Source organism: Lithobates pipiens, unplaced genomic scaffold, assembly GCF_037356315.1.
Source record: "Lithobates pipiens isolate NorthernLeopardFrog02 unplaced genomic scaffold, aLitPip1_a1.2 Scaffold_16, whole genome shotgun sequence".
Taxonomy (NCBI): domain Eukaryota; kingdom Metazoa; phylum Chordata; class Amphibia; order Anura; family Ranidae; genus Lithobates; species Lithobates pipiens.
In genome coordinates, this window is record NW_027507748.1 from 530,972,113 (window position 1) to 530,987,908 (window position 15,796).

General features: G+C 39.9%; 1 protein-coding gene across 11 annotated transcripts in view; it reads right to left on the minus strand.

Moving 5' to 3' along the window:
* The window catches only part of ENOX1 (ecto-NOX disulfide-thiol exchanger 1), a 784,997-nt gene that overhangs the window by 40,498 nt on the left and 728,703 nt on the right, over positions 1-15,796 (minus strand). For all 11 annotated transcript variants that reach the window (XM_077483208.1, XM_077483202.1, XM_077483205.1 and 8 more), the window contains one exon: positions 9,678-9,785. In XM_077483208.1, coding sequence (XP_077339334.1) covers positions 9,678-9,785 — 108 coding nt within the window. The remainder of the gene's footprint in view (positions 1-9,677; positions 9,786-15,796) is intronic.

Genomic DNA, 15,796 nt, shown 5'->3' on the forward strand with positions numbered 1-15,796 from the left:
TGTAGCCTGTAGAGTGTTTAAGGACCTGCCTGTTCTGAAAAGGGAGCCTAGTTTCTAAGCCCTTGTACACACGGCCGGACATTCCGACAACAAAATCCATCAGATTTTGTCGGAAACTGGTGTTACATAAACACAGTCGGACAAAGTTGTTGGAAAATTTGATCGTTCGTAACGTGATGACGTTATTTCGTTACAATGGGGCTACGTTCAGGCTAGTAGCCAATAGCTTTGGTCTAGGAATTTGATTTGAGCATGCGTGGGACTTTGATCGAAATTCTCTACAAATGATCAAAGTCCGATTGGATCATGTTGCCCAGCTCTAAAACTTTGTCGGTAGGATATTTCGACGGAAACAGTCCAATGGAGCCCACACACGGTCGGATTATCTGACAACACGGTCCAATCGGACATTTTCTGTCGGAATGTCCACCCATGTGTACAAGGGCTAAGACTTGCAGAAGAGAATTACAAATCCTTTAGGAGGTAAACCAGTCTGCATAGTGTGCCATGGTATTTGAGCTATACATTTAGCTGCCTGCCTGGAGTTTAGCTTTAACTTTGCTCACCTTTTCAAGTGTCCTTAAATTACATGCCAGTGCAGCTGCATTTTTCCTTCTTCACATATCAGCACAGGGCACTATTAGAAGGTTACAGTATCAGCAAAGAACATTTTTGTATAATAGAATGAATTCCGTAGTGATTTATATATGATTTCCATATCCTATGGGCAAGTTCTGCAATGAAGGTTTTTCTCCTAGCCAATTCCATATGGAACAAAACAAATGGAGGCAGCTGGGTTACACAATTAACACAGGTCACTGCAGCCTGAGGTCTTCCTGCCACGGCATACAGAGCCTGTACTATCAGGACAGTACTACTGGAAAAGGAGCAAAAACTAATTTCACAAACTCCAGCAATGGATTGTTTGTCTTTATAGAAGAACGACCCTCTGCTTGATATGTGGCTTATTAAAAAAAAGAAAAAGTGCCAAACACCCAGGAATAATGCATAATTATTTAACTAATTATTATGCTATAACAATAATACAAGCAGTATCATTATATCATTGTAGAAGGGAAGCCAGAAATCCCCTACTATCGGGTGCAATTTAAACTGTCATTTTTTTAGTGCAAGTTAGAAAATGAAAGCAAGAACTCATGAGTAATGGGATCCATTATGCTTTTCTCTAATTTTCATAAATCAGCTGCACTGTCTACAATTTAAATATTAAGAGCTACAGCTGTATGCAAAGGTTACACATAGTATTAAGTATAACTGAAAACATACTCGGCCTCTGTATAAAACATAATTTATTCTCACAAATGTTAGTGCACAATTAAAATCTATTCGTGGTAATCCTGGGTAACATGTTTGGAGAATTGGCTGTAAGTTCGGTCCCATTTCTGACTCGGTCCTGCTGATAATCCCTCCTGACACGCAGAACAGGACCCAGCTGTCATACTGACAGCCAAACACCACAGATTATACATGGACAGCGATACCCTCCAAAATACTGTTTTATTTTTGTTTTGTTTTTAAATAAAGCTTGTTCCTACAGATTTTTTTTTATTAAATCTTAGGTAACCATAACATCCTTCCCATATTACTTTAAGCCATTTTTAAATGGTTGTATTAAACATGTTTCTTCTTTGTAGTTTTGTTTTAAGGAAATACAAAAAGTAAAAAGACTATGAGGATACTTTATTAACCACTTTCTCACTGGGCACTTATACCCCTTTCCTACCCAGACTAATTTTAAGCTTTCAGTGCTGCCACACTTTGAATGACAATTGAGCGGTCATGCAACACTGTAGCCAAATTACATTTTTATAACTTTTTCACCAAAAATAGAGTTTTTGGTGGTATTTAATCACTGCTGAGTTTTTTTATTTTTTGTAAAAAAAACTAAGAAATATCGAAAATTTCAGCCCCCTTTACTCTGATACCCCTAGCTAAAATCTAGTCGAACAAACTGCCTTCAGAAGTCACCTGATTAGTAAATAGAGTCCCCCTGTGTTTAATTTAATCTCTGAATAAATATAGCTGTTCTTTGAAGTCCTCAGAAGTGTGTTAGGGAACCTTAGTGAACAAATAGCATCATGAAGGCCAAGGAACACACCAGACAGGTCAGTGATGAAGTTGTGAAGAAGTTTAAAGCAGGGTCAGGTTATAAAAAAAATATCTCAAGCTATGAACATCTCACGGAGAACTGCAAACCTACCAAGACATGGCTATCCAAATAAACTGACAGGCCGGGCAAGGAGAGCATTAATTAGAGAAGCAGCCAAGAGGCCTATGGTAACTTTGGAAGAACTGCAGAGATCTACGGCTCAGATGGGAGAATCTGTACACAGGACAATTATTAGTCATGCACATCAAAAATCGTGCCTTTATGGAAGAGTGGCCAGAAGAAAGCCATTGTTGAAAGAAAGCCATAAGAAGCACTGTTTGAAGTTTGCAAGAAGTCATGTGGGAGACACAGCAAACGTGGAAGAAGGTGCTCTGGTTAGATGAGACCAAAATTGAACTTTTTGGCCTAGAAGCAAAAAGCAATGTGTGGTGGAAAATTAACACTGCACATCACCCTGAACACACCATCCCCACCATGAAACATGGTGGTGGAAGCATCATGTTGTAGGGATGCTTTTCTTCAACAGGGACAGGGAAGATGGTCAGAGTTGATGGAAAGATGGATGGATGGATGGAGCCAAATACAGGGCAATCTTAGAAGAAAAGCGGTTATACACACGATCAGAAATTCCGTCAGAAAAAGCTTGGATGGTTTTTGCGACGGAATTACGCTCAAGCTTGCATTGCACACGGTTACATAAATTTCTCTGAACTTTCAACCATCAAGAATGTGATGGCGTACAACACTACAATAAGCCGAGAAAATGAAGTTCAATGCTTCAGAGCATGTGTCGAATTGTATCCGAGCATACGTCGAATTGTTTTCGAGCATGCGTGATTTTTTTACGCGTCCGAATTGCATACAGACGAACGAATTTTCAAATAGGAACTTTTTCTGACCGAAAGATAGAGAACCTGCTCTCAATCTTTTGCTGGCTGGAATTCTGCCAGCAAAAGTCCAATGGAGCATACACATGGTCAGAATTTCTGACCAAAAGCTCACATCCGACTTTTGCTGGCAGAATTTCTGATCGTGTGTATGGGGCATTCGAGTCTCCAAAGCACTTGAGACTGGGGGCGGAGGTTCACCTTCCAGCAGGACAACAACCCTAAACATACAGCCAGAGCTACAATGGCATGGTTTAGATTCAAAGCATATTCATGTGTTAGAATGGATCAGTCAACGTCCAAACCTAAATCCAATTGAGAATCAGTGGTAAGACTTGAAAATTGCTGTTCATGGACTCTCTCCATCCAATCTGGCAGCACTTGAGCTATTTTGAAAAGAAGAATGGGCAAACATTTCACTCTCTAGATGCGCAAAGCTGGTAGAGATATACCCAAAAAAGACTTGCAGCTGTAATTGAAGCGAAAGCTGGTTCTACAAAGCATTTACTCAAGAAGGCTGAATACAAATGTACACCACACTTTTCAGATATTTAATTGTAAAAAATGTTTTTATCATTTTCCTTCTACTTCACAATTATGTGCCACTTTGTTTTGGTCTATTACATAAAATCCCAACAAAATACATTTACGTTTTTAATGAGAAGAAAATAAATTTTGGGACTTTAAATAAGGCAGGAACCAAAGGGGTAACTGCCTCAATCCATATCATTGATTACAATTGAGAGTAAGTGGTGGGACTTTATATGAAGTGCACAGCAGCACAAATGGAAGTCAAGTGACTGTGAAGTACTGTTTATTCATGTTGTATAATCTAACATACAACTAAATGGGTATATAACCTCCAAAAGCATTTGATCATTTACAACATAAGTTACATAGTATTCCGCAATCATTGAAACAGTTGTAGAACAGACAATGGATACACTTTTATAAACATATGTAAATTAAAAACAAAACTAAATATAACAAAAAAATAAGAGGTGAGAAAAATAAATAAAATAAATAAAAATATAAGGGAATAAGCATAATTCATATACTGAATGATTATAGACATGAATAAAACCATAGAGAATATAAATTAGTCCATGGTAGAATGGTAGCCTTATAGCCGCTCATCAGAAGCATAAACCATGGAAAATATCTAAAAAACAAAAAAATATTAATTCTAAATGGTCAAAAGGATAATTGATTTTAGTTGGGTAAAGAAAAAAAATGTATATAAAGGTTTGTTACCAGGTTGCATATTGAACCTACATTTGCACCTGCGCAGTGGCAGTGCAGAATCAAAAGTGGCCAAAAAATTGCAAGGACTCATCTCCAGGCACTGCGGTCGCCAAAAGAGTGATAACAACCAGCATAGACAATTTGTGGGCTGTGTGTGTGAATGGACAACCCTGTGAAAGGAAAAAGCAGTGAGCTTGATGGAAAACCTAAGATGCAAGATAAATGCATGAGAAAGAAAGGTGAATAATGTAGAATATGAAATTATTATAAAGGTGAAAATAATGAGTGAGGTGAGCGGTGAGTGATAAAGGGTGTAAAGGAAAAAGAGGAATGGAAGAAAAAAGAAGAAAAAAACAAAAACAATATTATATATATATATAGAATTAAATTTTAAGTTATTAGAAAATAAAAACAGAAACACAAGGGGTGATAGTGAATAAATACCTATGAATTACAGATGGAAAGAATGATCGATGTAAATGGAAGTGATCCAGGATATGTGGAGTGAGATTTTTTGTTATATTTAGTTTTGTTTTAAATTAACCTATGTTTATAAAAGTGTATCCATTGTCTGTTCTACAACTGTTTCAATGATTGCAGACTACTATGTAACTTATGTTGTAAATGATCAAATGCTTTTGGAGGTTATATACCCATTTAGTTGTATGTTAGATTATACAACATGAATGAACAGTACTTTTGTGCTGCTGTGTGCTTCATATAAAGTCACACCACTTGCTCACATTTACGTTTTTGGTTGTAACATGACAAAATGTGGAAAATTTCAAAGGGTATGAATAGTTTTCAAGGCACTGTACAGTTAAGAATTCAGGGGCTAGCTTTGGCATCCAGGTGCCACCAACACAAATATATCACTAGGGATGAGCTGAACACCCCCCGGTTAAGTTTGCACCAGAACATGCAAACAGACAAAAAAATTAGTGTGAACATCGTTAAAGTCAATGGACACAAACATTAAAATGAACACTTTTGATTTTTAAAGGCTTGTATGCAAGTTATTGCTATAAAAAGTGTTCGGGAATCCAGGTACTACCCCAGGGGACATGTATCAATGCGAAAGAACGTTTTAAAACGGCAGTTTTTTCAGAAGCACTGATTTTAACCACGGACCAATTGTCAGCCTAAGGACCAGAGGACCAGACCAGAAGGACCAGAGGTCTTTTTACAATTTCGACACTGCACTGCTTTAACTGTTAATTGCGCGGTCATGCAATGTTGTACCCAAACGAAATTTGCGTCCTTTTCTTCCCACAAATAGAGCTTTCTTTTGATGGTATTTGATTGCCTCTGCGATTTTTATTTTTTGCGATATAAATGGAAAAAGACCGAAAATTTCGAGAAAAAATATATTTTCTACTTTTTGTTATAAGAAAAATCGAATAAACTCAATTTTAGTCATACATATAGGGCAAAATTTATTCAGCCACATGTCTTTAGTAAAAAAAAATGTCAATAAGTGTATATTTATTGGTTTGCGCAAAAGTTATAGCGTCTACAAACTAGAGTACATTTTCAGAAATTGTTTTTAATTTATGACTGCCTATCTCATTTCTTGAGGTGCTAAAATGGCAGGGCAGTACAACCCCCCCCCCCCCAAATGACCCCATTTTGTAAAGTAGACACCCCAAGGAAATTGCTGAGGGGCATGTTGAGCCCATTGAATATTTTTTTTTGTCCCAAGTGATTGAATAATGACACAAAAAAAAAAAAGTTTACAAAAAGTTGACACTAAATGATATATTGCTCACACATGCCATAGTTATATGTGGAATTGCACCCCAAAATATATTCTGCTGCTTTTCCTGAGTACGGGGATACCACATATGGGAGTCTAGCCACATACAGCACCCCGAAAACCAATCACTGCCTTCAGGATTTCTAAGGGTGCAAATTTTTGATTTCACTCCTCCCTACCTATCACAGTTTCGAAGGCCATAAAATGCCAAAATAGCACAAAACCACCCAAATGACCCCATTTTGGAAAGTAGACACCCCAAGCTATTTACTGAGAGGCATGTTGAGTCCATGAAATATTTTATATTTTGCCACAAGTTGCAGGAATATTACAATTTTTTTTTTTTGCACAAAGTTGTCACTAAATGATATATTGCTCACACATGCTAAGGGCATAAGTGAAATTATACCCTAAAATAAATTCTGCTGCTTCTCCTGAGTATGGGGATACCACATGTGGGGGACTTTTTGGGAGCCTAGCCACGTACGGGACCCCGAAAACCAAGCACTGCCTTCCGGATTTAAATATAAAACGCTACCAAAAAAAACTGTTAGCGATCGCAGGGATCAGGCCTGACTCTGCGAACGCTGCAGTTATGTGTTTAGTGTCTTGTAAGTGACAGTGATCGATCGATACTGCACTTGGGTGGGCTGGGCGGAGGGGCAAAACGCAGGCGCTAGCAGGTACCTGGGCTGATCCCGCTAACAATGCGTTTTTTTGGAACCCAAAACTGCTGGGGACGCTAGTATAGATCTGATCAGTCAGATATTGATCTGTTCAGATTCTATACCACTACGGGAGGTTTATGCTTTGCGCGTGGGTGTTAGCGGTACTGGCACTAACCTAGCGGTGCCTGGGGCGACGCAGACCCTGACCATAAAACCTAATTGATATCACCCGCCGGGTGATCAAGGGGTTAAACCTTGGGGGGGTAGGGGGCTACCCTGGACCTAACACTAACTGCCCTGACAGTTTTTACTGTCACAACTGACACTGAATGCAGTGATCAGTAAATAAATGATCACTGCAATCAGTGACACTGTGAATGGGAGGGGGAGGGGGGGGCGATCGGGGGGGGGGTGATCGGGTGGGGGTTTGTGTGCCTATGCGTGCCTACATGTCAGTGTAGTGTTGGTGCACACTTACTTTCACTGTTCTCCTCATAGTCCGGTCCAAAAGACCGCCCCGAGGAGAATGACATCACTTCCTCCCTGCCTGTTTACTATACACAGCGGGGGAAGCTTCTCATTCGCCAGGAGCGATCGAGAGGGGATGGCCAGAAACCAACGGCCATCCCCTCATCCCGGATCGCTCCTGCAGCGTAACGGACCGCCGTATCCAGCGGGAGGGGGTCCGATTGGACCCCCCACCCGCTGGAAGGTGGGCATGTACATGTACGTGCTTGTGCCTGTCACGCCATTGCACCGACGTACATTGCCATGCGGCGGTCCTTAAGTGGTTAATGATGCTTTCGGTGAAACAATAAAAATGAAATATTCCTTTAAATAACGTGACTGGGGTCCCCTAAGGGTCCTTTCACACGGGGCGGATCAGTGCTTATCTTCCCCGTGGATATCCATTTGCTCAGCGGGGATCACTCCGTCGATCCCCGCTGAGCAGGGAGATGACAGATCCGTCTCTGCACACTGCGCAGGGACAGATCTGTCACAGCGCCGCTCTCCCCTATCCGATGACGGATGGAAAAATAGCTTTTTCCTCCCTCACACTTTTTCGGATCGGAGCGGGTCGGATGTCAGCAAACATGTCACCGCTGACATCCGACGCTCCATAGAGCTCTATGGAGCATCCGTTCAGGTCCGCATGAAAAACTGACAGGCGGGCCTGAACGGATCATCAGTGTGAAAGGCGCCTTAGTCTGCCTATAAAGTAGCACATCGTTCCCATGTTTATAACAGTACCGCAGAAAAATTAATGGAAAAAAATTAAAATTGCTCCTGGCTGTAATGTATTACCAGATCCTGACAATATACATAAAAAAAAATTAAAAATGGTGTGGGCTCCCCCCCTCCTGAACCATACCAGGACACATGCCCTCATATCCTGGCCCCCACCCTATGTGAATAGGTATCAGGTACATTGTACCTCTACCCATTCACCAAAAAAGTGTCAAAAAAGTAAAAACGACAGGACAAAATTTGACAATTTCTTTATTAAAAAAAAGAAAAAAGTGTCCCAAGATGTAAATCCATCGTCAATCACAGCGTCTGATGGTCCAGAGAAGAAAAAATGAAAAACTCTGCCTCCATGGGAGGTGTCCCACCGACCGCCGTTTTTTCGCTTTGACAGCTGTTATATGACATCAGAAGGGGGCAGGGTTACCCAGTTATGTCACCAGATGGCCCCTGCCCTTGGCTATATTATAGCTGTCGCTGCAAAAAGACAGCAGTCAGCGGGATGCCTCCCATCGAGGCAGAGCTTTTTTTTTCTATTTTTCGGGTCCATCTGCGCCATGATTGAAGGAGGAAGGACATTGCGGGACACTTTTTTTTTATAAATAATGGAATTGTCAAAAACTGTCTCCTGTCATTTTTACTTTTTTGGTACCATGTACCCCATACCCATTCCCATGGGGGGCGGGATCTGGGGGACCCCTTGTTAAAGGGGGCTTCCAGATTCCGATAAGCCCCCTGCCCGCAGACCCCCGCAACCACCAGGCAAGGGTTGTGTGGATGAGGTCCTTGTCACCATCAACATGGGGACAAGGTGCTTTGGGGGGACCCCAAAGCACCCTCCCCATGTTGCAGGCATGTTGCCCGGTATGGTTTGGGGGGGTGCCCTCTCGTCACCCCTTTTTTACCCTCATTGCAGGCTTGGATAAGGGTCTGGTATGGATTTTGGGGGGGACCCTCATGCCATTTTATCTCAAATACACTGCCTGCACGGACTCAATATGAAATCTACACTGAATATCTAGTCTACGCTAAATGCAGAATATATATATATATATATATATATATATATATATATATATATATATATATATATATATATATATATCTCAAATACACTGCCACCAACTAACCTGCCTGCCTAATCTAGCTCAATCGAACTCCGTCCACACACTATACACGACCACAATGTAAGCAGCCTTATATAGTGTGGGGTGTGGACTCCTTAAACCATGATTAGCCAATTGGCCACCCTGCCTTTGTCCAATTATGTCTCTCTCAGCAGAATGCGCTATGATTGGCCAAAGGATGCCAATCAGCTGCATGGTTTGGCCGATCATCATACACCGATGCACTGCGCACAAAATTCCTGCGAACGCCCCATATGTTTGGTTTGTTTTAGAACAAACGAACACCCGATGTTTGAGTCGAACTTACATTCAACTTGAACCGTGGGCTCCTTATATATCACTTATGGGAAGGCTGACTAATGTCATTCCTATCCTTCACATTGCTTTTTCTGAAATATGACAACACTACTTTTCTCAGTTACTGATTAGACTTACAGTATATGACAAAAGGCAATAGAATGGCCAGTACAGAAATGCATGTAAAATGCAGCACCTTCTTTACAGCTTTGTTCTGCAATACTGAATTTCTCTAACAAAGTACATTCTCCAGTTTGCATAATAATGATTGTGTACAATTTACCGCTTAGCAGCACACGTCTTAGTTTGGTTCTGACTCACCTGTTCCTTGAGAACATTCACTAAGGCTTGTGCATGTGTTTGTTCTTCCTTGGCTTTCTCTAGTTCACTCTTCTTGGTGTTTAACTCCTCCTGCATTGCTATTAATTGCTAAAAACAAAAGCCAAACAGAAAAAGTTATTACAATTTCATGCAAATCCATACAATGCTTTGATAGCTTCCTAAATTGTTAGTTTTTCAGTTCACTAGCATTTAATTCAAATTAATTCATGTGTGTTTTTCTGAGTGTGAAAGAAACAGTATTGTGCATTTAAATGTTCCATCTTTAGGACTCCCTCCTAGCAGATATGATTGAAAATGCCAACATGTACAAAGCTAATCTCCATACATAATTAAAAGTAATTTCCCATTTTCGCTAACCAGTAAGATGTTAAAATATATGTAACGCTCAGGTATCCAAAGTGATTTACAGATGTTTGTACTGCCCAAAGCAACATAACAGGTAAAGACTTACATTTTTAATACTTTAAAAAAATAAAGAAAATGAGTGGGCTCACAGAACAGTGTTAAATATATAGAAATATAATATAGCATGTACCATCATCCAAATTTACTTAGAATAGAAGTTTGGGAGTCTGGACCCCACCCTAGACTCACCAAGGAAAGGAAGGCAGGCTGGCTATTTTTTTTCTCTATTTCCCAATCACAGTCTACTGTCTATCATCATTTTCTTCATTGTGAACTATGTCTTTATTTGCACTGGCATTTTTACAATGACATTGGGCAATTGCCTGATAATATACTTTATACCATTTTATTCAGACGCTAGCTTGCTGGTGATTTTTATACATATCCTTCCCAATTGCGTGGGAAACTCTGCCGGGTGTGTCATATGCCTTGCATACACAGAAGCATGGGTAAGTAGCCCTATATACTTGGAATATCCCCTTTATCTTTTTCCCCATTGTATGATTTTGTAACACCCTTATATGAAATTTCTATATATTACTTTATTTTTATTTATCCACAGATGTATTTCCTGATGAAGAGGCAAACCAGCGAAACTAGTTGAAATACCATGCCAGCTGTGTGTTCTTTTAGCACTTTTTGTTGTTTTTGTACTTTGTATCAATACATTTTGTAAATTTTCATGTTTGTTTTATATATTTAATGTGTATTTCTTCACACTGTACTGAGATAGTCCACCTGCCTTCCTTTTCTTTAAAAAAAAATAATAAAGAATGTTAGTGGTTGCTGTTGGCCTTTTAGACAGCTTTGTACATGGTGGGGAGAAGGTATAACCTCTGTCACTGTTATTTCAGATAACAGCATACATACTTATTAAGAGATGAACTATAATGTTCCCGGGCTGATCGCTGTTATAACAGGAAATAATGGGGAACCCAATTTATATTTCCATCAATCAGCTTTTCATAAGGGTTTTTTTTAAGTATATTTGTAAGTATTTAATGTGGGTAATAATCTAAAAATCATTACAAGCCATTGTATACATTGATAACAGTACTGATCCTCAATATTAAACAAATTTTAAAGTAGTCATTTCTTATCAGATATCAGGTACTTTGACTTTTTTGCTTTATCAGCATACTATTGCAGACTAAACCTTTATAATCCTACAAATCGTTCCTTTGCTGTCACATCTGCCAACATAAAATGCAGTGAATAGCATATCTGTTTAGGGATCCAAGCTGTATGTATGAAAGGTCAAAATTCTGAGCTTGGAAAAAAAAAAAAATGAATATATTTTTGCTGAGACTGTAAACTATTTTCCCTTGGGAAATAATGAAATCAAAATTAACCAGACATCCAGATGCAGAAAACTGGTAAAGCAAACAAGACAGGTATATCATGAACACCCTGCTTGCGATGTATTTATTAATCATCCAAGAGGGCATCTACTCTAGCAAACAGCTACCCCGCAACTTCTAATGCTTATTCTCTGTGTTATTTTTTCAGTGAAAGCAGTGGGCATTACTAAAGAGCGTAACCGGAAGACTAGGAGTAAAGTATAAATGGGCTACCAAGCAATCTTTTTGCTTTTGATAAAATACTGAGTCATGAGCTACTTCACCCATTGCTAAATTGCTGATAAAAAATACATAGAGCAATCACTGAAAACAGATCCCAGCACATGTCAAAAGTTCTCATTTCCATCTAAATACTAATTATCATGTACCAACTGTCTCTGTATTCAAAATTCAACAGCTGACTTCTTTTTCCCCGAATATATAAAATGCATGTATATACTTGCTCGTTACCAGCTTATTTAAAAAACGCTATCTCTTCTTTTGCTTGTTAAAAAAAAAGCTGATCTGAAAAAATAACTAGGTTATATTAAAATGTATCTGTGACATTCTCAATACTTGTCTGTGCTTGGTTTAAAAAGGTGTTAGAACAGTTTCTGAACCAATTTCAAAATAAAATACATATAGAAACACCACAAAAAAACCAAATCACCTTCAAATACAACATAAAACAAGAGGAAAAAAAAACTATTTGATGATAGCAACTGTCTAGTCCAGGCTATATTAGTTGAATCTAATTGGTTGTTATGGCCAATACATATCCTTGCAGTCTTAATAAATAATGTAATTTATCAGGAAGTCATACAGTCCCAGCCCCAATCTATTCTGGTATCTGATGTGGTAAATAAGGAACATACTAGCTCATTATGCCTTTGCCTTGCAGGTTGCATTTTTTTTTCAACTGCCTTTACTTCCTCTTTAAAGCCCAAGTGCAGCCAAAATAAAAAACAAAAATCAGCACAAGGGACATACACCACAGTCTGTAAGATGTGTCCATTGTTCTGATGTCTGTTAGAAGAAATTCCCTTCCATTCATGGCCTACCATCTCCTCTGCCATAATCTACCCATATGGCAGGGGATAATAGAACTAAGAGGCTGTCACAGGCTGTCTTCAAGAGAGCTCAACTATGCCCTATGCAAGGGCGGGCATAGACAGAGAAGGATTTCAACTAAAATAAGAAATATTAGCACAAGGGACACATCCTACTGACTGTAAGTTACAGTATCTCACAAGAGTGAGTACACCCCTCACATTTTTGTCAAATTTTTATTATATATTTTCATGCGACAACACTGAAGGAATGACACTTTGCTACAATGTAAAGTAGTGAGTGTACAGCTTGTATAAGGGCCAGTTCACACTATTGTGATGCAAGAACCCTGCGAATCAACTGTGGGTTCACACTGCCATATGCAAACTGCTGGGGAGTCTCATTATATGTTAACAACACCCCCATTTCAGCTCGCATATCACACTGCAAACTGACAGTTCGGACATGAATCGGATCGCATACGTGTGAACACACATGCGATCCAATTCTGGTCAGAAGTGAAAAAAGGGTCCTGTGTGTGTTTGCACCGCATGCGGTGCGATATCAGCCATACTATCTGTATGGCTGACACAGCACCCGCACAGGCAGTGCATGTAATGTGAACAGCAGTGCGCTGCGCATTACATGCAATGTCTGCCATCGCAATAGTGTGAACCAGCCCTAACAGTGTAAATTTGCTGTCCCCTCAGAATAACTTAACACACAGCCATTACTGTCTAAACAACAAAAGTGAGTACATCTGTAAGTGAAAATGTCAAAATTCTGCCCAAAGTGTCAATATTTTGTGTGCCACCATTTTGCCACCATTATTTTCCAGCACTGCCTTAACCACTTAAGCCCCGGAAGAATTGACCCCCTTCCTGCCGAGAGCACTTTTTGCGATTCGGCACTGCATCACTTTAACTGACAATTGCGCGGTCGTGCAAAGTGGCTCCCCAAAAAAATGTCTGTCCTTTTTTTCCCCACAAATAGAGCTTTCTTTTGGTGGTATTTGATCACCCCTTTGTTTTTTATTTTTTACGCTATAAACAAAAAAAGAGCGAAAATTGTGAAAAAAAAAAAAGACATTATTTTTTACATTTTGTTATAATAAATATCCCCCAAAAATATATAAAAAAACTATTTTTTTCCTTAGTTTAGGCCGATACGTATTCTTCTACATATTTTTAGTAAAAAAAATTGCCAGCGATTATTGATTAGTTTGCGCAAAAGTTAAAGCATTTACAAAATAGGGGATAATTTTATGGCATTTTTATTAATATATATATATTTTTTAAATGGAGGCGATCAGCAATTTTTATTTTTATTGTTATTGTGTTTTATGGCATTTTTATTAATATTTTTATTTTTTTTAAATGGAGGAGATCAGTAATTTTTATTTTTTATTGTGAATGCAACATTATGGCAGACACATCGGACATTTTTGACACATTTTTGGGACCATTGTTATTTATACAGCAATCAGTGCTATACAAATGCACTGATTCCTGTATAACTGGCAGTGAAGGGATTAACCACTAGGTGGCAGTGCAGGGGTTAAGTGTGTCCTGGGGCATGTTTCTAACTGTGGGGGGGGGGGCATGGCTGTGTGTGACATGTCACTGATCTCTGCTCCGATCACAGGGAGAAGAGATCAGTGACACTGTACTAAGCAGAACGGGGAGATTCTTGTTTACATTAGCATCTCCCCATTCTTCCTCCCCGTGAGACGATCGTGGCTATCCCCGCTGCAATCGAGTCCACGGGACCCACGACCCGACTCATGGAGCTTGCGGCTGGCCGCCTCTTAAAGGGTCACGTACAGGTACACGATTCTGCCTGTACGACAACGTATATCGGCGTGAGGCGGTCTGCAAGAGGTTAACCTTCTTGGGCATGAAGTTCACCGGAGCTTTACAGGTTGCCATTAAAGTCCTCTTCCACTCCTCCATGATGACATCACGGAGATGGTGGATGTTAGAAACCTTGCGCTCCTCCACCTTCCATGCCCCACAGATGCTCAATAGGGTTTATGTCTGGAGACATGCTTGGCCAGACCATCACCTTAACCCTCAGCTTCTTTAGCAAGGCAGTGGTCGTCTAGGAGGTGTGTTTGGGGTCATCATCATGTTGAAATCCTGGCCTGCAGCCCAGTCTCTGAAGGGAGGGGATAGTGCTCTGCTTCAGTATGTCACAGTTCACATTGGCATTCATGGTTCCCTTAATGAACTGTAGCTCCCCAGTGTCGACAGCACTCATGCAGCCCCAGACCATGTTCTGAGAGGAGAAAGGTGGATTTTCATCTTTCGCCGGGTTTTGTAATTTCCAAATCAGAGTTTTGGGCTCAGAGAATTGAAGTGCTATGGGAAGAAAGGAGTCTCTAATCTTGTGTCGGGGTTTTGCCAGAAACTAGCAGGCTGATTGTGCAGGTGGATAGCGTAGGACCCACTAATAATTGGGTACTTTATCGCAGTAAGTGGGCTTAAGCACCATATAGCAATATGGTGTGACCAAATCTCCATATTTTTTTAAAAATGTTCAGGTGTTTTAAATAGCCTTGCAGGAATTAAATGTAATTTTTTCCATGTGTGCTCTGTAATATTTTGTTCTGTTGTATGGTCTTAAGGCTGCACCATCTTTAATGCATCTTTTAGGGTGTGCCCCCAAATATTTTGTTTGTCTAGTGTATGGATTCTGACCAAATCCATTTGGGCAGGAGTACCCCACTCCCTCATCATTGCCTCTCATCTGTGTCCACATGTGTTATAGGAGTCGTCCTTTATTTCTCCTATGGTTCAGAGAAGCAGTATCTTACATCCTATGGATAGCGTAGGACCCACTAATAATGGCGTACTTTGTCACAGTGAGTGGGCTTAAGCACCATATATAGCAATATGGTGTGACCAAATCCCCATATTTATTTAAAACGTTCAGGTGTTTTAAATAGCCTTGCAGGGGTTAAATAATTTTTGCATGTGTGTGCTGTAATATTTAGTTCTTTTTTTTGATTGTGCAGGTGTTGACAGCCTTTAAAAACTAGGACCTGACAATAGTTTGGGGCTCCATCTAAGAGATAGGAGGTCTCTGCATAGGGATCAGGACTTCCCTCAGGAGTTCGAGACACAGCTTTAGTTAGCCAGAGCGTATATGTAGGCACAGTGTAGGAGCAGTCAGTGACAGAGCAGAGGTACAGAGTTTATATGGCAGGACTGAGGTGTTGTGTTAGATGGCCTGGAGGACCAAAGAAAAAGGCTTGAGCACTAGCACTGCTAGAGAGAGCCAAGATGCTGAATGTAATTTATG